Source organism: Bolinopsis microptera, chromosome 6, assembly GCF_026151205.1.
Source record: "Bolinopsis microptera isolate Bmic1 chromosome 6, MBARI_Bmic_1.0, whole genome shotgun sequence".
Taxonomy (NCBI): Eukaryota; Metazoa; Ctenophora; class Tentaculata; order Lobata; family Bolinopsidae; genus Bolinopsis; species Bolinopsis microptera.
Window position 1 is genome coordinate 15,104,481 of NC_087077.1, and position 20,009 is coordinate 15,124,489.

A 20,009-nucleotide genomic window follows, 5' to 3' on the forward strand; every position below is an offset into this window, starting at 1 on the left:
TTGAATATGTCCTAATAGTACTGCATGGTAGGACATATTCGAATTTCAGCTTTCCGCACCCCAAATTTCACTGTTTGAATGAATTTTTCTTGAATGACCATTTTACAAATACAACGTCGCTGAGGATTGGGGTACTCAAGGTTCTATTCCCAAAAATCATGAGAATATAAGAGATTTTGGATATTTTTAAAGAAGAGCATTTCTGCCGTCCCCTTGACCAAAATTTCGCGGTTTTGACTGACATTTTGACCAGTGACCAATCAGTGAGGTTGGTAACAGTGACACAAGTCGTCACCAAGGTACTGGAAGCAGTATATCCGGAGTAACCTTTGATGCAATGAACATTTTGAATGTGTCCTACTGGTAGATTGATATAAATCAGTTAATCAATCATTCAGTCATTAAATGTATAGAAAGCCGGAATCCTTGTAATGTGGAAATTGAATTTTATTACTCGCTGGTTGGATCATGAGCCCCTCGTAAAGACCCCTTCTTGAATGATCTGCTAAGTTTCCTGATTCATTGAAAAAACAATTATTTAACAAAACAATCATTAATTAATTGTTTTATTAACGAATCAGGAAACTTATTAGATCATTCAAGCAATCAGGCTGCAGAAGGCGTCATTGATTATATTATTATTACAGTAAGTAGTATTTTTAGATGGACCGTATGGGTAACGCCAGCGGCGGAGAGACGACAACATCGCCCTCCGTAATGTTTACCTCAGCTGCAGGACGATCCCTGTTTGCTACACTCCTCATCAGCTTCGCCACCTTTAACATACGTGGCCTCGGTTCTTGTGATGATCCAGACGACATCCACAGCAAACGGGAGCAACTGGGTACCGATTGTCTACGGTACGGCATAGATATCTGCGCTATTCAGGAGACTAAGGTTGTAAAACCGGATTCTTGCAGTCTTAGCAACGGATACAAACTATTATTGTTTGAGCAGAAAAATGGCCGGCAGTATGGACTCGGTTTTGTTATCAGTCCCCGATTTATTGACTATGTGGTATGCTGGAACAGTATCAGTGATCGAGTAATCTTTTTGGACCTAGAACTCCCTACAAAATCTGGAAAATTTATCAAATGTAGGGTAGTCAATGTATATGGGCCACACAAGAAACTTGCAGAAAATGATCAACAACTGTTGATTAATTTTTACGGCCAAGTTAGGGACGCTCTAAACGTCCCTGCTAATGTTGATATATTTGTTTTGGGAGATTTTAATTCAAAGTTGGGAAAAATGACTGCTTCAGATAAGGACTTTGGTTTTGGTCGTTTCATGGGTAAACATGGTATGGGTTTGCGCAACGATATGGGAGAAAACTTGTTAGACTTGTTATCAGAATTTGACCTCTTTGCCTCCAACACTGGTTTTTATCATCCTGCTCGACATACGACCACCTACACTGGCTGGAGGAAGGACTGGAGTGCCGGGCGAAATAGTAAAAAGACGATCCCGGTCTATTCTCAGATCGATTTCATCCTGTGTCGAAGTAGGTCGAAGCCAATGCTACAAGATTCTAGATCTTATGCAGGCACCTTGACATACTCTGATCACAGATTTGTTGTCACTAGAGTAGACTTTAAGGACATCTGTCTTTGCTATAAACGCCACTCCAAGTCATCCTTAAAGTTCAACACCTCTGAACTCACCTCGAACCCCACCATTCAGGTGAAATATCGTCAATCCTTAGATGATAACTTAAGTAACACTGTTTCTGCTCTGGATCCAAATTCAGACTTGAATGGCTTACTTGAGTCCATAAAGGATGCTGCAAAATCGTCAATTGGTGTCATCAGACACAGGAAACGTAATCGCAGCGACGATGATGAGGTGAAAAACTTATCTAGCCAGCGTTACTTGTTGAGACAGCAGCTTAATGATAACCAGTCTTTAGACAGAACCTCACTTAGATCATCTATTAACTGCCTCACCAATCAGATCAAGCAGAGACTTTCTAACATACGATCAGCTGCTGCTGATGCTATCTGTAATACCATCAGTTCAACAACAGATAGTAAGAAAATGTTTGAAGCTGTTCGAACCCTGAACTTACCTGAAAGTAAAGCCCCTTCTAGTATTGGTGTTCATGATGAGCAAGGGTGCAATATTGCAACAGACACTGGTAAAGCTGCCGTAGTTGCTAAGTACCTTGAGCAACAACTTACTCGTGATGAAGCACCTTTAGATTCTTTTGTAGGACCTCCTCGCCCACTAGTTAAGCCATTCACTAGTGAAGAAATCGGATCAGCTGCTAGAAGTCTCAAAAATGGTCGAGCTAACGGCCCAGATGGGATTCCTAATGAGCTTCTCAAGTATTCTACTGGATCAGTACACAGTCGTTTTGCAGACATTATCAATAGAAGCTTCGAGACCAATTCCTACCTTGACCCCATTGGATAGGCAAACATTGCCCCCTTACAGAAGCCAAATAAGCCCATTGGTCCAGTGAAGAATCTACGACCCCTCACTCTCTCAAATGCTGTTAGAAAGATTCTTTCAATGGCAACCTTGAAGAGAATTGAGAATAAAGTCAATGCCTTCACTGGTCCATGGCAATGTGCTTACAAGCAGGGTAGATCATGTGCTGACATTGTATGGTGCCAGCGTGTGATGTTATCAGTTGTCCAGAGGAAGAGGTGGGAATACCATCGTATGGGGATCGACATGTCTAGTGCCTTTGACACTATACGACGATCTACCATCCTCGATCTTCTTGTTGAGTGTGGCTGTGATGATGACGAAGTCCGTTTGGTAAGACTTTTGCTTTCCAACACCAAGCTCAAAGTCAACATCAACGGTACACTGTCTGCTGAATTCCAGAGTTTTCTCGGTGCATTCCAAGGTGACTGTCTGTCTGGATGCTTGTTCACACTTGTCTTAGCGGGTGCCTTGCGTGACCTCCGTAACAGGCTTGAAACTGCAACGAATAGGCCTAACCCACCTATCACCGATATTGGTCTTCCACTTGACAGTGAGTATGCTGATGATATCGACTTCAATGATGAAGATGAAGACAATTTGAGGGAGCTGTTGCCTATTGCAACAGAAGTCCTTAAAGATTGGAATCTCTTCGTTAACGAAGACAAAACTGATTTCACTCATGTGTACTTAGCTGAAAAGGGAGCTAATATAAAGACGATCAGGGTAAGCCAATTGCAGGGAACGAGCTCTGGAGAAAGAGTATCACGCTTGGCTCCATGCTTTGTAGTAAGGAGGACATCTTTAGAAGGATATGTCTGGGATATGCCGCGTTTAACAAATACAAGAAAGCTTGGAACCATAAGATCCCTCTGAGCAAGAGGCTTCTGTTGTATGAGGCTCTGGTAGTATCCGTTTTAATGTACAATTCATCTTGCTGGGCTGCCCCTAAATCAGTATTGGAAAAACTAGATATTGCTCACAGACGTCATCTGCGATCAATTTTGAATTACAAATACCCTCACATCATCTCCAACAAGAACTTGTATAAACGCTGCAATAGCGAACCATTGTCAGCTAAAGTGGCTCGTAGTCGGTGGAGGATGCTCGGACATGTACTGCGTGGGCCTACAGATGGTCCAGCCTATTCGTCGCTTGTTTTTGCTGTCAACACCTTACAGCTTCAAGGGCGGCGTGGAAGACCGCAGTCAAACCTTTTCTCACTGATTCTACACGACCTTAGTGTCCGAAAATTATCGTTAAATAATTTATGTGATTTGGACTATTTAACGTTAATTGCTCAGAATAGAGTTAAATGGAGAAGTATGCAAATTGCATGACTTTTGTTTGAGAAAGATTAGGGGACAGAAATGTTTACTTTGTTTACTATCTGTTTCTTAGAGCTTTTGTTTATATACAGGGTGGGCCAAAAGTCAGTACCCATACGTTGGCCTTAATAGCTCCGCCGTGTTGTATATTTGAGAGCTGTTGCTTTGCAGATGGCATACTGTACTTACTGGTTCGAGGATTCCGTCGTCAAAATTTGAAAATTCGAATATTTTAGACCACGCCCATTCAATATTAAAACACCTATATTGTTTTCTCTGAACATGCTGAACCCCTGATTTTTTTAGTGACGGTAGATTATCAAATGTTGCATATGATCTGAAAACATGAGGCAAAACGGATTAGAAATGACGAAGTTATCAAGCATTTTCTGTATCTCGTTAACAATATTGACTGGGTGATTATGTGACACCGTGACACGACACCTTAATTGGGCACCCTTAATAATTCCCATAATGTTTAACGGGGTAGTTAACGGGGGAACCTTATCACGTGATTAGGTAAACCAATCACCTGATCACACGTAATGAATAAACTCGTTATGCTTCATATCTCGGTCATCTGAGAAGCTACAGTTCTAATTCTTTCAGGACAAACGTAATTCGAATGGCCAAACACAATTAAATAACATTTAGCTTGATCCGACTATCCAAACTATCAAATAAATGTGAAAATGAACCTCCATTTGAAAAAAATGAACGCGAATATTTTTCGAGTTGACAAATTCCTCGAACCAGTGGTGGTACTAAGTCATACCAGAAAGACGTATTTAAATTGGGCACTCAGTGACTGAGCTATATAGGCCAACGTATGGGTACTGACTTTTGGCCCACCCTGTATTATAGTATTATATTACTACACTATTATAATATCATATTACTACAGTATTATATTACGACACTATTATAATATCATATTACTACAGTATTATATTACTACACTATTATAATATCATATTACTACAGTATTATATTACTACACTATTATAATATCATATTACTACAGTATTATATTACTACACTATTATAATATCATATTACTACAGTATTATATTACTACACTATTATAATATCATATTACTACAGTATTATATTATTACACTATTATAATATCATATTACTACAGTATTATATTACTACACTATTATAATATCATATTACTACAGTATTATATTACTACACTATTATAATATCATATTACTACAGTATGTAAGTAATCCCATGTCAGCCGTGTTTAATGTTTTCACTTTTTCTTGCCACGAAAAAGTGTGATGAGTATTGCAATGTAAATTTAGATTATAATTATTTGGTTCCTACTCTCATGCAACATGCATTTTTCTCTTTAGTTTGTATTTCTCTTTTCCACTATATTGAATAGTATGTTTACTGAGTTGTTGAAAATGTAACTTTGGTTTTTCTCCGCTATTGATAGATATGCATTCCGCAATATACACGCGAGCACTGATCGCACCAAAATAACATATGGAAGCGAAATTGAGTGTTCGACGTTCGTATGCGATCTTGCGCCGATAAATTACTTTTAGCCCATTTACTATTGATTCAGGCCAATTGATTGAGTCCTACACTCTGCAGCATCATTTGAATCAAGACTCGATCTGTATTTCGTAATTATTCATACACTAGTGTAACCCGTGCCTACGGCCGGGACTTCACTATCGCAGTTGAATTGCAAAAGTATAAACAATGCAAAAGTTAAAATTGTGCTAAAGTATAAATTCGCTCAGTTGAAACCGGCCGCATTTGAATAAATTTAATTCTGAGCGCCCATCACGCAATACGTATCCAATAGCAATACTTAATAGGCTTCACTGCCAAATTACCTAATTATGTACAAAGCAGTAATTAGGGGAGCTGTAAATGGGGAGAGAGAGTGAGAGAGAGAGAGACAAAAAGGGGGTCACTTTGATATAAAATTTGATATAAAATTTTAAGTACAAAACCATCGATTAAACCACTTACCACCAGCCAATTTTAATCATTTGGCTTCGTCAGAGATTTGTCGAAATATTCCGGAAAAACCAGTCTCATAACTCCTACCGTTTTCTTGATTAAACCGCTCGGAAATTACCCACAGACAGACAGACACACAGACACACATACACACATACACACAGACCCACAGACACACAGACACACAGACACACAGACACACAGACACACAGACAGACACACAGACACACAGACACACAGACACACAGACACACAGACACACAGACACACAGACACACAGACACACAGACACACAGACACACAGACACACAGACACACAGACACACAGACACACAGACACACAGACACACAGACAGACACACAGACACACAGACACACATACACACAGACCCACAGACACACAGACACACAGACACACATCTTGAGAATATTATTCATACATTCAGCACCATTTAATGAGCTCTGCTGCCTCATTTGAATAACTTTCAATTCATGAGCAATTGATCCTTCTTTAGTACCTTTAATAACAAAGGTAAAGATACAACCGCGGTCGAGTATAAATTAAACGTACACACATGCTATAGTCCTAATTAAACACTAAACAGTCCTATAATAGCATGGGTGTAGGTCTAAATTATCTGTGCTGCACGCCGCCGTTTTTTTCAAAACGGCGGCGTGGTTAAAAACGGTGGCGGCGGCGTAATCGGCGTGAGGTCATGTGATTTCGCAGATTAAATTTTCCTCTAGAATAATGCCATGTGGAGAGCAATTTCTAAAATATCGACATTAGCGATGCCTGCTAGTGCTACAGTATCCACTCGTGTAGAAATTATATAGAAAATAATATGGTCTGAAATGTTGGATTCCGTTCAAAAAATTCTTGCCAAAATTACGAAACGGCGCATTCAGCGTATAAACAGGTCCACGCCGTGTACGCCGTTTAAAAACGGCGGCGGCGGCGTGGCCGGAAAATCTTTGGCGGCGGCGGCGGCGTGCAGCACTGTAAATTATACCCGGACCCGGGCCGTTTGCTGTAATAGTAACCCACAAGTTCGCAAGGTACTGTTATACATTTGCTTTGTCAAGAAAAACTTTTGTCACATGCCTCAGTCTTAAATTGTGTAGGAACCGTTTATTCTCAATTCTCAGTATAATAGATAGCATGATGAGTTTGACCAAGTTAATTGTGTGCACTGTGCAGCTGCGTTCTTGTTGAACCTTTGTCTTATCCTGTCTTATAGTGTGCCGTGCCGTTTTCTTTAGCTTGAGCAAATGTTAATTAACATTTACCCCCCCCGGCCCCCCTAATTAACATTTAGCCCCCCCCCCCCTAATTCACATCACGTGACAATTAAACAGGTTTTGCAGTTATCATACTGTTTCATTGACATTTTGCAGGTAATTCAAAATTCTTAGTATTGCCTATAGTTATAGTGTCAATCACATTGAGGTCGTAGCTATCGAAATTCGAGCAACTTCCGTTTTTACTCTTTAGCCGATCACTTCTCCCTTTCCCTATATGCCCGCTACAACCTTCCCTACCCTTTGTCCCTTTTACACTTCCTCCTCTCTACTAAACTCAAATGAGCCATGTAATTTAATTTTAAAATATCAATTATCGACCTAATCTATGGCAGTAAGTAATTAATGTTAACTTTAACATTGTTAAGCAACGTCACGGCAGTATGGAGGAGTCTCACAATGATACAGTCATAGGACCTATAATTGAAAAGCCAATTATTGGCTTTAGGAAAACAGAACCTATTAACCAGGAAAACGGCAGTGAACAACCTGAGTACACTGATGATGCCTTTTCTGCTTCGACCGATCATTTTATTGGAGCTTTTGTCATCTTTCTGATGATCATTGGATTCATAGGCCACATTTTTCCTTTTTCTATTTCTGGAAAAGAAGAAAGAAGACAATTCATAACTTCCTTTATTCAGTCATCTGTGTTGTTGACGCTTTGATCTCTGCAGCAAGTGTTCCGGTTATAGCGTCTCTGCTCAATTCAAGATTTGAAATGCTATTTTTCAACTCAGCAATTTGCAATTCATGGCCGGTTACATTCTACCTTCTTATCAGAGTTTCGATGCTATTGGTTATCTTGGTGAGTGTGACCCGGAGTGTTGCCATTGTGAGACCAGCGAAACATAACAGCGTTAAACTTGAGCCCAAACATGTGGTTGTAGGTATGATGGCATGTTCTATCCTGCTAGTCACTATCGACCTTGCTTTTCTCTTATCTGGAAATGGATCGGTTGGTAGAGGAATAAGGTACATGAAGCGAGCATCTTTCTGTGAGATGTTCACTGTATTAAATGAGGATTGGGAAATTGAGGATTTTCGATCAGAATGGTCCACACGTCTCTACGCAGCAATTTTTAACCTTGGACTTATTCTACCATGTCTGGTGGTTTTTGTAAGCTTTTCAGTGAGCGTAATCGCCTTGTCAAGAAGAAAAGCATTGCAGAGTAAAGATGAAAAGAAGTTCCGATTTGTCTCCATCACCATAGGGCTCTTTACCGCCCTATTCCTGTTCTGCTACCTACCGTTGTTCCTGTTGCAAGTGGTCTACTTTACCTCCTACTTCATCATCAGGTTGCCAATTCTTGAGATTAGTGGATTCAAACATTATGGTCACTTGCTGATCCAATTCTTTCTCCCCCTCCTGAATGCCACCATAAAGCCTTACCTGTTCATGCTAAGAATGCCTCAGTACCGAAAATGGCTGATTCATTTACTTAAAATGACTCACTGTTATCCAGCCGAGACAGTGGAAAGCTCCAATACAAGTGGCGCTTGTGCAGTCACTGCAGGTAAAGCTGGAACACGTCTTCTTAAGCAATGATTTACTGGCCTATCTCACTGATGTCCCACATTGTCAGGGGTATTGGATCTGGACACACCATACCAAAGTTTAGAACTGGTAAATGCTACTGGTACTTCACTGGTACTTCATCCAGTTGTTCATATGAAGACCATCCTCAAAAAACCTTGTCAAAAACGATAATAAAACAGTCGGACTTCATTAAGTGCAAAATCATTTGTCAAGGCGTCGATCACAAACTGTGAAACTCTAAGACAATAGTCTGTGATTACCTCCTTATTAAGAAACAAAGAATATACATAATATGTAATGTTTATTTGTGATGGGAGCATTTTTGTGTGAATAATTGCTTAATAGTTAAATCGTATTTTGTTTGATCATGGACAATCAAATAATGTTTAAACATGTTTTGAATTTATATCGCCTAAAACTGATAGATTGCTACTCTAGCTCTAATATAAATGGTAGGAAAAAGTTAACTTTAGTCGAAGTCTCATGTCTCTACGAGTACGACACCTTAAGCAAATCTCGCGGCATATAATGCTGCGGAGGAGCGAGATCGCTGCGCCTGAGCCCTGAACCAAAGGTCGTGACTCGTGGAGACTTGAGACTTTGACTAAAAATAACCTTTTTCTATCATTTATGAAAGACAAACACTCTTTTGAAGCACTTAACGCACTCCTTCATGCCTAAATTGATGGGCGTGGCCCGTGGCCGGTGGCAGTGCTTCATGTTTGAATTGAAGCTTCAAAAATTTGAGTTATTTGACCTTAGGAACAACAGATAAGCCGGAGGTACAGTAGCAATTATTTGAGGATATTTTGTTATTATGAACGTCCCTAATATTTATTATTGATGGAAGTACGAAATTTAATTTATAATCAGAATTTTTATGTGAATGATTGTTTGATATTTAAATCATACTTTATTTGACCATGTACAATGGACGATGAATAAAGTTTGATCATGTTTTGAATTTATATCTGATCGATTTTCCCCGAATTAATGGAGTATTTAACACATTTTCAATCCTTTTCTTCACGTGGAACTGATGCATTCATTCTACTCTTGATTATATTGATTCAATTGTTTTGCTTAATTATTTTCTGTTGAATTATTCAATTTCTTGTAAACTTCTTTGCTTGATCTAATATTTCTTTACTGTGGTAAAGCTTTTAAAACCCCTTTTAACCAAGAATGGAATTTTTTTTCTTTTCAGAAAATTAAAATTAATGCACTAACTCCGCTTTACCGAGAGTCCTGTGGGAAAGCTGATTTCGACAAAATTTCCTGGTTATCGAAAATTCAGATAAGTTGGGATTTCGATGTACACGAAACACTTGTAGAATTGGATACCGAAGAAACTCCCGGTGAGCAGAAAATGGTCATGCAAAGAGCCCGAAAATTGGGGGTTTTATTATTTTTTGTTTGCAATTTGACGAAAAATGTGCAGAATCCTGAAATCAAAAATATTTTGGCTACCGATGAACAAAATGATGCAACATTAAATTATATAGTATGGCAGACAATACAAATTAAAGTTATGAACACAATAGTGACATCATCATTCGTATCACATACTATTATTAATGATAAAGCGATCCGAGTCATTTTACGTCAAATTTCTGCGATTACATTATTTACAGCACTCACGAGTCACGCCCTAATGAGATATTCCTATGTGGTCCCGCTCGCTTAAACGCTAGAATGCCGTACAGTGCCGTACAGTGCCGTACAGTGCCTGTCTTGTACATACACTACCCAGTCATTATACCCAGTTCGCTTAGATTTGCTATCAATCTGCGTCAAAGCGTGACCATTATAAACTGATCTCTTTTGTTGATTTCGACGTTTTCTCCTGAGTGAATTAATTAAGTTACTACTATTTAACTATTATAGAAGATCGAAATTGCACAAATTGTCTGGGGCTTCCAGCTTTTCCCTCTCTCCACACTCCACCCCCCCCCCCCACGCCAGGCTACCAACACTCAACAGCCCCATCAAACGAAAGACAAAGTGTATCCTGTATAATGTCTTTGGTTGACTGCAGCAGGTGTTGCCAAAAAGACACTTGATCTCTACTATAAAGAGCTCTGTAACACTTTGACAATGTGGACTAATCAAATTATCATCACTAAATCAGGTTAATCTGTATTCTGTTCTTCAGGGAATCTGATTTATATTATTTATAGTTCTTATTTGTCAGTACTCTTTACTACTCTTTATAGGACCGGGCATGTTACCTAAGTACCGACTACCTGAGATCAGAATTGCAAATACTTACTGCAAGTGGCCACGTGAACTGACGCTAAGGACCCGGCATGTTGCCTAAATTACCTAATTTTAAACGTTAACACGTGACACCTCTAATCCCTCCCTGGACCAACCATTGTTCCATTCTGCAAATCACAACACAAGTCATCAGCCCCCAACCCAAACTCAAGTAGCATCCATTTCATTCCTTGGAGTGGTATCATCTATTCTTATGTTCTAACTTCTAAAGAAGGGTCGAAATATTGTTCCTATTATGATGTTAATGTTTTAAGAAGTCCAGTTCGGAGCATTAGGAGTTGACTTTAATGCCCGTTTAAATCGTGCCTCCGTAAATTGTGCCCAGAAATTTTGGGGCTATTATTTTCCGTTACATGTGAACGATCTCTAACCCAGCTTCTTTTGTTGTACATTTTTTATAAACGGTCGTTCTCAAACATTGTAATTGCTCGAAAATTGATCATATGTTCCCTGTCAAGTGTCATCAGTCTCTTAGAAGCTCAAGCTCGTTAGATATTTAAAAACTGCAATCTGGTTATTGGACATTCGATATGAGAACGAAACATTGCATTGAGCAGCTAATTTGGAGTACATCCAGAGATCTTACTGTAAGTGTAAACTATGGAAAGGATAATTTAGCTGAAAATGTGTGGTGAATGCCAGAGGAATGAGCATTTTCAGGACGGCATAATGAGTTGTTCTAATCGTGTGCTGATGATAACTTCTCAGTTTTTACTCGCTATTAAATGTACCATTACGTTAATCTTTGGTATTCATCATCTCTCTGTTTCTATTGAACCAATTATTTCAACTTTTTGGGCTATTGAACTTAGGTAGTATCCAAGAAACCCGACCCAGTCCGCGGACTGCTTATGCCATGATGGTAAGCAGATCATATGAATGGTATATATTGAATGCAATTAGTAATAAGTTGCAACAAGCATTCATTTTAACGTTGTAAATTGAGCTGAATTAAATTAACGATTACAATTCGAATAGGGTATAACATAAGTCATTCGATTTCTGGGGAGCCATGCAAAGGGAGCAACGCTATGTCGGTCCATCTGGACGCGAGCAGGGAAACATGAAGGACATGGACATGTTACTCTCGGGACAGGACATGCAATTCTTAAGAAGGTTTTTCTGAAATAAGAAGTCTCTAGCATTCTCTGTGAAGGCCGTGGGTCCATTGATTTCGTCTAGTACTAGTAGACAGCTAGTAGAGTACCATGTCATGAATTGGAATAGTTGTTGTTGCACGATACTAGTCTTAACTCGTTGCTTCCAACAAATCGATTGAAGAGAATCGGTATCTGAAAAGTTTTTAATCATACTAAGATCTTGATTGCTTGTGTAAATATCTTCAAAGCATGCAGCGACAGCATTAGTAGTGAGAGCACTAGGAAACAAAACGTAGACACCTCCTTCTGATGCGTCAGTGCACGATATTCACTTCTGCTTTGTTTCTATAGAGGTATTCTGATGACTGGACAATGGACATGGACACCATCTTCCTTTCGTGAATTTTATTATACTTTTTTAGATATAATTATAGGATTTGAACTTGCATGGATCGTATTTTATGATGAAGTCTGACTTTAGCGAAATGAATTAATGGTTGAACTACTAACAATCGTATTAAGGTGCCATTTGGGCCATTTGTACTCTGAGTTGATTGCTACAGTTTATGAATAATATAATTTGCATAGATCATTAGTAATATTTGTATGCTCACTCCGTCTCGGCTCCAATCATCTCGCGCTTGTTAATGCCGAGATGATACTATTGTACAGTCAGGCTACACCGGGGCTGCTATTAAACTATTATGATGCGACCTAGCAGCTGAGGTTCTTGAGATAATTATAGGTTCTTCAGATTATTATAAAGCTGTTATAGGCTTATCGCCTGCTAATCATTTCGTCTCAACCATCGCTAAGTAAGTCATTATAACGTAAGAACAGTTCTAATTTGATAGTTTCATTTTTAACCTCTGATTATCCATTCGAATTTAGGCCGTGTTTAAATCGCTATAAGAATGATATAATTTTACTTGCACATACATTTTGAAAATTGACCACCAATTATTGTACTCGAACCACGATTTTTGTATCTTTGCATTATCTTTTAACCCATCAAAAGGAAACAATCAAGTTTGAGAAGGTTAGAATCTAGATTCTTTTTGTTCTTCTACTGTACCGATTTATACAAGTTAATAACCAAACTAGTTTTTTCTCTAATTTTGTTTACTGGAATTAACCTATCTCTGTTGTCGCAGTATCGCAACAGCATGGACTTGGAACCGGAAGCTACAACGACATTTCACATTATCCAACAGAATGAATCAGGATATGAAACAGCATTGAAACCAGATGTCAAGCCCGAGATGATGGAGCAAGAATTTATTACCATGGTCGTGGAGACACTTCCGACATCAATATTTGAAGGTTTGACCATGAAAGTGGAACCATTACCTACGGCCTTGGCAATACAATCATCTCCCGGTACCATTCCTGAACTTATAACAATGGTTATGGAACTTATTACCGATAAATTCGATAACGAAGGCCTCATTATTGGAGTTGCTACAGAGATGCACCGTAACGGGACAGAACTTACGAGTGTAACTTCACTCGACCATTTTATTGGAGCTGTGGCGATCTTTCTGACAATTATTGGAATCATAGGCAATGCTCTGTCTTTTGTTTACTTCTGGAAAAGACGAAGAAAAAAAATTCATGACTTTCTCTATTTATTAATCTCGGTTGTTGACGCTTTGACTTCTGCGGCAAGTTTTCCAGTCATAGTGTCCCTGTTCAATTCAAGATCTGAAATGCTGTTTAGTAACATGGGGATCTGCTATTCATGGCCGGTTATATTCTACCTTCTTATCAGAGTTTCAATGTTGTTGGTTATTTTCATCAGTGTGACCAGGGCTATCGCTATCGTGAAACCACTAAAACGCATCGTAAATCTTCAGCTCAAACATATGCTTTTAGCAGTGCTCAGTTATTCTGTCCTATTGATCACGACGGACTTAACTTTCCTCTTAACTGGAAATGGGCTGATTAAAAAAGAAATTCGGTATATAAAAGAAGTCTCCTTTTGTGAAATTTTCACCATGTCTGGGCAATTGGAAAAGAACGGGCATTTTCAATCAAAATGGTCAACTCGTCTCTACTCAGGAATTCTTCATCTTGAGCTCATTGTACCAAGTTTGCTAGTGTTCTCAAGCTTCTTAGTGAGCACGATTTCTTTGACGAGAAGAAAAGCAATGCATAGTGAAGATGAAAAGAGGTTCCGGAGAGTCTCGGTTACCATAGGGCTCTTTACCGCTATATTTCTCATCTGTTACCTGCCATGTTTTGTACTGCAGGTCATTTACTTTATCTCCCTCTTTAATGTAAGATTAAACTTCGTTGGGAATAACGGATTTCGTCAATATGGCCATTTGCTGATCCAGTTTGCCCTCCCTCTACTTAATGTAGCTATCAATCCCTGCCTTTATTTACTTAGGATGCCACGATATCGAACTTGGATGACAGAGGTATACACTATAGTGAGATGCCCAAACAGAAGTGGAAGTAGTGCTCCAAGAGAAACTGGAGGATTGAAAGAAGACGAGCAGCTCTGCCTTAACATAGAGTCGTCTTTCCAGGACAAATCTTTACAAAACTTATTGAGTGATTCTGCGGCAACAAAAAGGACCCATATCGCATTGATCGACCGATCGTACAAAGACCTGTAGAAATTCAAATAGCAATTACTATGCAGTAAGATATCATTTCTGTAGAGAGAATGATTTAATGCTTTACTGATATTTTAAAAGAACACCGCTGTACAATTGTTCAAAAAAAGTAAAAAACAAAACAAGATGGTTTTTCAAGAGCCTTTTTTGTGAAGCGCTCGCTCCACTTTCAGAGTTCAGACTGAGGCCTCCTCCGCTGACGTCTGTTTTAGCTACTGTAGAATACCGTCCAAAGTCCTCCAAAGTGTTGTTTCCTGGAAATGACATCGGATGCATGTACACTTTTGGCTGTATATCTGATTCATTTTCATTGCTGATTTAATTTGAATTTTCTAAATAAAATTTGCATTTGTTTGATTGCTGAAGACCATGAAATTTATATGTTAAATTAAATATTAAATGTTTTTCGTGTATCTTTATCTTATTAATCCAAACACGTATCTTCTTTCGCTGGCATTGTTCTGAAGGCTTTTTCTAAAGAAGAATCCTGATTTGGATTGACAATTAAAAGAAAATGATTCGAAAATGGCCTAAACTTTCAGATATGCATATTTGACTTGCAGCCATTACTGCATGGTGCCAATGAAAATTTGATGATTATGATAACACATCTTTGATACATTTAAGCGAAATAACGCCTACAGTAAAAAACAATCGCTGTCAAAATCTTTGAATGCGAAATTGAAATAAAGTCAATAAGTTTTTTAAAAACTTTGAATTCGAAAATGAATAATAATCAATAATTTTTCGAAATAATCAAATCAATAATTTTTCGAAACTACCCATTTAAACTTAATTGAGAATTTGAATATGTATTGTCCACATTCTCGATTAAGTTTGCTACGAAATATCAATAGCCATACAATCATAGCTCATGCAAATAATCTTGTGGCAATCATTATAAAATATTGAATGGTTACAACTTTATACTTTCATGATTATTATCTGATGTAGCTAGCTACTTGCATACATTATCTTTATGATTTAAATGGCTTCACAATTGAACACTAAAACTAACGAACCCTGCAGAATTGTAACCTTGTACATTTTCATCGGTGTGGATCATAACTGATAAGATATAATTGTATGTCACACTTTAGTTTTGGAAAAAATCAAGAACGAGATAATTTGTTAAATTATAACCGTATAATCGCTATTCCCAAAGGATAATTCTGAAAATTACATACAAAATAACCTATAATTCGGGGCTGATCCCATAACAATTCCATGATAGGTTTACCCGTTTAATAGCTGTTCATTATAGTTATACCTAAGTTGTGAAGTTGTATAATCAATTGCTATTTGCTTCAATTCTATTTCTTTTTACATTAACCAGCTTATTTTACTATTTGTAAAAAATTTTACGAGCTTGTTTTTTACTGGGCTTCCATCAGTCTCTGATCATATGACAAATGGTTTCGGTTAGTAACCTGTATCAGTGTATTTGTGTGAGGATTAGAATCGATTCGGTTAAGATTAAAAACATGACATAACTTGTCTAATTTCTATATCTAGTTTATGAGAGAACTAAACTATTTCTGACGCTTCCAATGTTCATGTTCAGTCTTATTGACGATATAGTGCCCCCTATTTTAGAGGCTTGAGGAAGCAAGTATTCTCTTCTTAAGTCAAGTCTTGATTTGAGAGCTCTAGAAAAGGTAACACCTGGGTACCTCACGCAGTCTGCGATGCTTGAGTAGAGAATCTCACCTGTCACAATGATAAGAGACAAGCATATTCCAGCTCCAAGGATGTAGAACGCTCCTCCCAGCATCTTCATGTCCAGGACAACGTCGTTACCGACCTTCTGATCACAGAGAACCTTTTTGGCTGACCACTTCGACCACAAGTAATCAATCACTCCTTTCTCTCTGTACTGCAACAGATATTTATCCACTAGATTCTTATATGGGGATCCTTTTGGTAGACCAAAGCTGTACTCAAAGGACTGAAACTCATTTCCTATGATGAACATGTCGCAGTCATCCTTGAGATGATGCCTCAGAATAGGACCCTCGTCTATGAAGACGAATGAGCCGTTCCTCAACCTCTCCAAAGCCTCCTCCAATGATGCCAACTCAACTCCTCTCTCAGCTATCTGGGTGTAGACTTTGTCTTTGTTGGTCAGTAGGAGCGTTTCTGGGTTTCTGTTCCCTATCACACCCCACTCGTACTTGCTTTGTCCTAGGAGGCTCTGGACATCTTCTATTTGGACCCCTAAGTTGGACAAGGTCATGAAGGCTGTCAGATTTGCCGTGTACACTGACATGATGATGAGCATGAAGAACCACCATGAGAAAAGGAGGAACCTACCGGACATTGAGTAAGGGAAGAGTCTGGTGTTCTTCCCAACTAACCCTGATCCTACCATCCAAACGGAGTTGTAGAAAGACGTTTCCAGCGAGCTCTTGTCCTCCACTTTGTCGACCAGACAGCCTGTGCTGTTGGACCTCTGACGGAGTATGTTCGCTCCCTTTGTAGATCTCCATAAATCACAACTTCTACAACTACATAGTTTCATGGCGTGCAATCTGGCTCCGTGGATACCCATTGGTGAGATCTTGCTCATTATTCCAATAAGCATTGCTACAACGAAATTGACCATTAAAAGTGATGCAAAGACTGTTTTGTCAAAAGGCGAAAGGAAGAACCACGGATTGTTAGTCCCTGATTCAGCTTTTACTATTGCTGTGATCGCTGCGTCCATGAAGGGATATCCAAAATCAATAACTTCTTTTCTAGCCACACTGGTGGACAAAGGCAATGGCACCATGTCTATTCGAGATCCCTTCAGTTCATTTATCAGGCCACTCCATTCCTTCGTAATAGGATCGTATCCTCCCCAATGTCCATCTGGAGGTTTAACGTACTCGTATGTGAAACCAAGATCTATAGCCAGCATCTGGACAATGTCATCACACATGCCTGTCCAACACCGATTCCCCTCACAATTATCTGATATCTCGTACATAAAGGGACCTTCAGCCAGGGCCCCCAATCTAAGGTGAACACCTTCAATGTCATTGGCAATGTGTGAGGGAACTTGGTAGGTTCCACCAAGAAATGTAAGTTTCCCGAACAGCTCAATATGCGAGGTGTTATGCCAGTGTCCAACTGTCTGGAAATTATCATCTCTGAAGTTGACTATGTCGTAAACAACCCTGGTGCTAACTCCAGTGCTTGTAAAGTTAATTTTACCTACCACCCCAGTATACTCAACTGAGAGGAGAGCATCGAGGACCTCTGGCCCTGAACTCCATCCCTCTTTAGAGAAACACTCTATACCAGACTGTTGCGGAGAACCAATACTTCTTAAAGCCTGAGTGGAGAGGCCGAATGCATCGTACATCAGCAAGCTGTAGATCGTAAGATCGGTTACAGATGTTTCATCGCTTGATAAAAGGTATGAGTCTTTGAACCTCCTGTAGGAATCTGTCTTAGTAACCGCCGCTCTCAAGCCAATCAAACCTTCGTAGTAGCTCGCGAAGGATCCGTTGATCATCAAACTGGCTGGCTGAGAGACTGATGCCTCCGTGATGATCCAAACATACCCCTCTCCCATAAGTCCCATTTCATGGGCTTCTTCTAAAATGTTTCTAACATATTCCGACCCACAGTGTAGCAGAATCACCTTTGCCAAACTCGTTTTCAGCTCTTGAAGTTGGAAAGACACATTTGGACCGCCCTTATTCCTGTCGAAGAAGAGTGTGTGCTTTACAGTGTGTCCATAGTGCTTATTGATCATATTTTGAAGTTCGGCTATACCGTTCATTCCATATGAATCTGATGAAGCCATAATGGATATTTCTTTCCATTCGAACAGTTCCAGTAAATCGTAAATAGCACGACCCTGATAGTTGTCAGGAGGAGACAGCCTCAAGAGGTAGTCCCTATCACTGTTTTTCAGGTAGGGATCAGTAGCAGAAACCGATACAAGAGGGATGTTCAGTGGAGAGACCACATCAGCGTGAACAGCTGTATCCTGTGAAGTTGAGGAAGAGACAACAACAGCTGCACCAGCTGCAATGACCTTGCAGCAAGCATCCACATTGTCTAGCAGGGTTTCACCGTACTCTTGGGTTATTATTGTGATGTTGAGCTTTTTCTCCGCGAAACGTACGATTTTCTGCCATGCTCTGTCGTAAGGATCTCCCTTCCGGTAAAGAAGACCGACCTTAACATCGGATGATGTAACCATAGTAATAACAAGCCCTGCTAGACATGGTAGTGTTCGGAACATCACTGATGTTTAAAACCAGGTCCTGAAAATACAGGGTGAGGTTTCTTAAGCTAGTGATGAAATGAAGCTTGAATTTCGGTCGTAATAGATACTTTATCAGAGCAAGATTGAAGTTTATTTTAAAAACGAAACGGACGCGACGCAAATATTTATGAATAACGACTAGCCACTGAAATTGATGTAATTTCACGCAATCAACGCAAGCTAAAACTAAAAGGCTATGTTACTGTATTAAGACGAAAATATCGCATAAAATTAAACGTTTACAGATAAAATTTAGCTGCGGAAATTGATGGCAGCTGCAGTGCACAAAAGTGATAGCACCTCCCATAGTCTTATCTTATAACGATTCTACATATCAAGAATTTGAGAGCGTTAATCAAACTTTGCTGAATAACACAAAAAATAACTGGCTGTGTTGCTGTAGACCTGAAATTAGGAAGGCCGAGAGAATAATTGAGAAGTCACGAATTTAAATTAGACATGGTGCATTCAGTCTGGCATGCAAATAATTGGCTCGATTTAATTACATTAGAAGTGATGTTAAACCATGACTCATGAGTCAATTGCAAAATTTGAATTGTAAAATTTAAATATATTAAAAATTAACTCTCCCTTTGTTCATCACTTATAATATTTGTTCTTCAAAGTTAATTGAGAAAAAGATCTGCGAAGTTTTTACTGGCACTCAAATTTTTAATTTTGCTATTACACCTTCTAAAAATACGCGAATACAATACTGCTATGAAATAAATAGTAAGTAAAACATGACATAAAACATTACATATTTGTAAAATGGACAATTACGTTATACTTATTTCGAAAATTTAGAAACCGTAGAAGTTTTAACAAGAGTTTAATCCAAGCTGCTGTAATTATAGTAATTATGTAATTGTATAATTAACCTAAATGAATTGTTCGAAAGCCAAAGCTTGTACCAAATCGAAGATTAAAGATGATGTTTCTCTTTACTTAGAACCCGGATGTGTTACCTGTAGAGCTAACGATTAGTCGACAGTTTGGTCGAAACTCAAAGACTGGAATAGTTTTAAAATTCCGTAAATCGTGCAGTTTATAGTTTATACCTGATTCATGTTTGAGATGTAAATGACGACCACCATTGATAAGAACTGATACAAAGTTTTCAGAAGTGATCTTTTATAAATTATAATT

The 20,009-nt window shown here is 38.8% G+C and overlaps 3 protein-coding genes across 3 annotated transcripts; 2 read left to right on the forward strand and 1 right to left on the reverse strand.

Annotated features, from left to right (window-relative positions):
- The first annotated feature begins 1,251 nt into the window (after positions 1–1,251).
- Positions 1,252–2,415, forward strand: LOC134817428 (uncharacterized). Its single transcript, XM_063826569.1, has one exon. The coding sequence runs from the start codon at positions 1,252–1,254 to the stop codon at positions 2,413–2,415; it is 1,164 nt and encodes a 387-aa protein (XP_063682639.1).
- A 210-nt stretch (positions 2,416–2,625) lies between these two features.
- LOC134817429 (uncharacterized) lies at positions 2,626–13,920 on the forward strand. Its single transcript, XM_063826570.1, has 3 exons — positions 2,626–3,159; positions 13,127–13,295; positions 13,829–13,920. Exons 1-3 carry the CDS (start codon positions 2,626–2,628, stop codon positions 13,918–13,920), a joined length of 795 nt encoding a protein of 264 aa, XP_063682640.1.
- Positions 13,921–16,112: 2,192 nt separating this feature from the next.
- Positions 16,113–18,794, reverse strand: LOC134817430 (glutamate receptor ionotropic, kainate 2-like). Its single transcript, XM_063826571.1, has one exon. It carries the CDS (start codon positions 18,792–18,794, stop codon positions 16,113–16,115), a length of 2,682 nt encoding a protein of 893 aa, XP_063682641.1.
- Positions 18,795–20,009: the final 1,215 nt, after the last annotated feature.

Coding starts and splice junctions, on each gene's coding strand:
- LOC134817429 (XM_063826570.1), top strand. CDS start 2,626: ATGTTATCAGTTGTCCAGAGGAAGAGGTGGGAATACCATCGTATGGGG. Junction 3,160..13,126: donor CTAATATAAAGACGATCAGG/GTAAGCCAATTG, acceptor CTGTTGTCGCAG/TATCGCAACAGCATGGACTT. Junction 13,296..13,828: donor TCCGACATCAATATTTGAAG/GTTTGACCATGA, acceptor GTAAATCTTCAG/CTCAAACATATGCTTTTAGC.
- LOC134817428 (XM_063826569.1), top strand. CDS start 1,252: ATGACTGCTTCAGATAAGGACTTTGGTTTTGGTCGTTTCATGGGTAAA.
- LOC134817430 (XM_063826571.1), bottom strand. CDS start 18,794: ATGGTTACATCATCCGATGTTAAGGTCGGTCTTCTTTACCGGAAGGGA.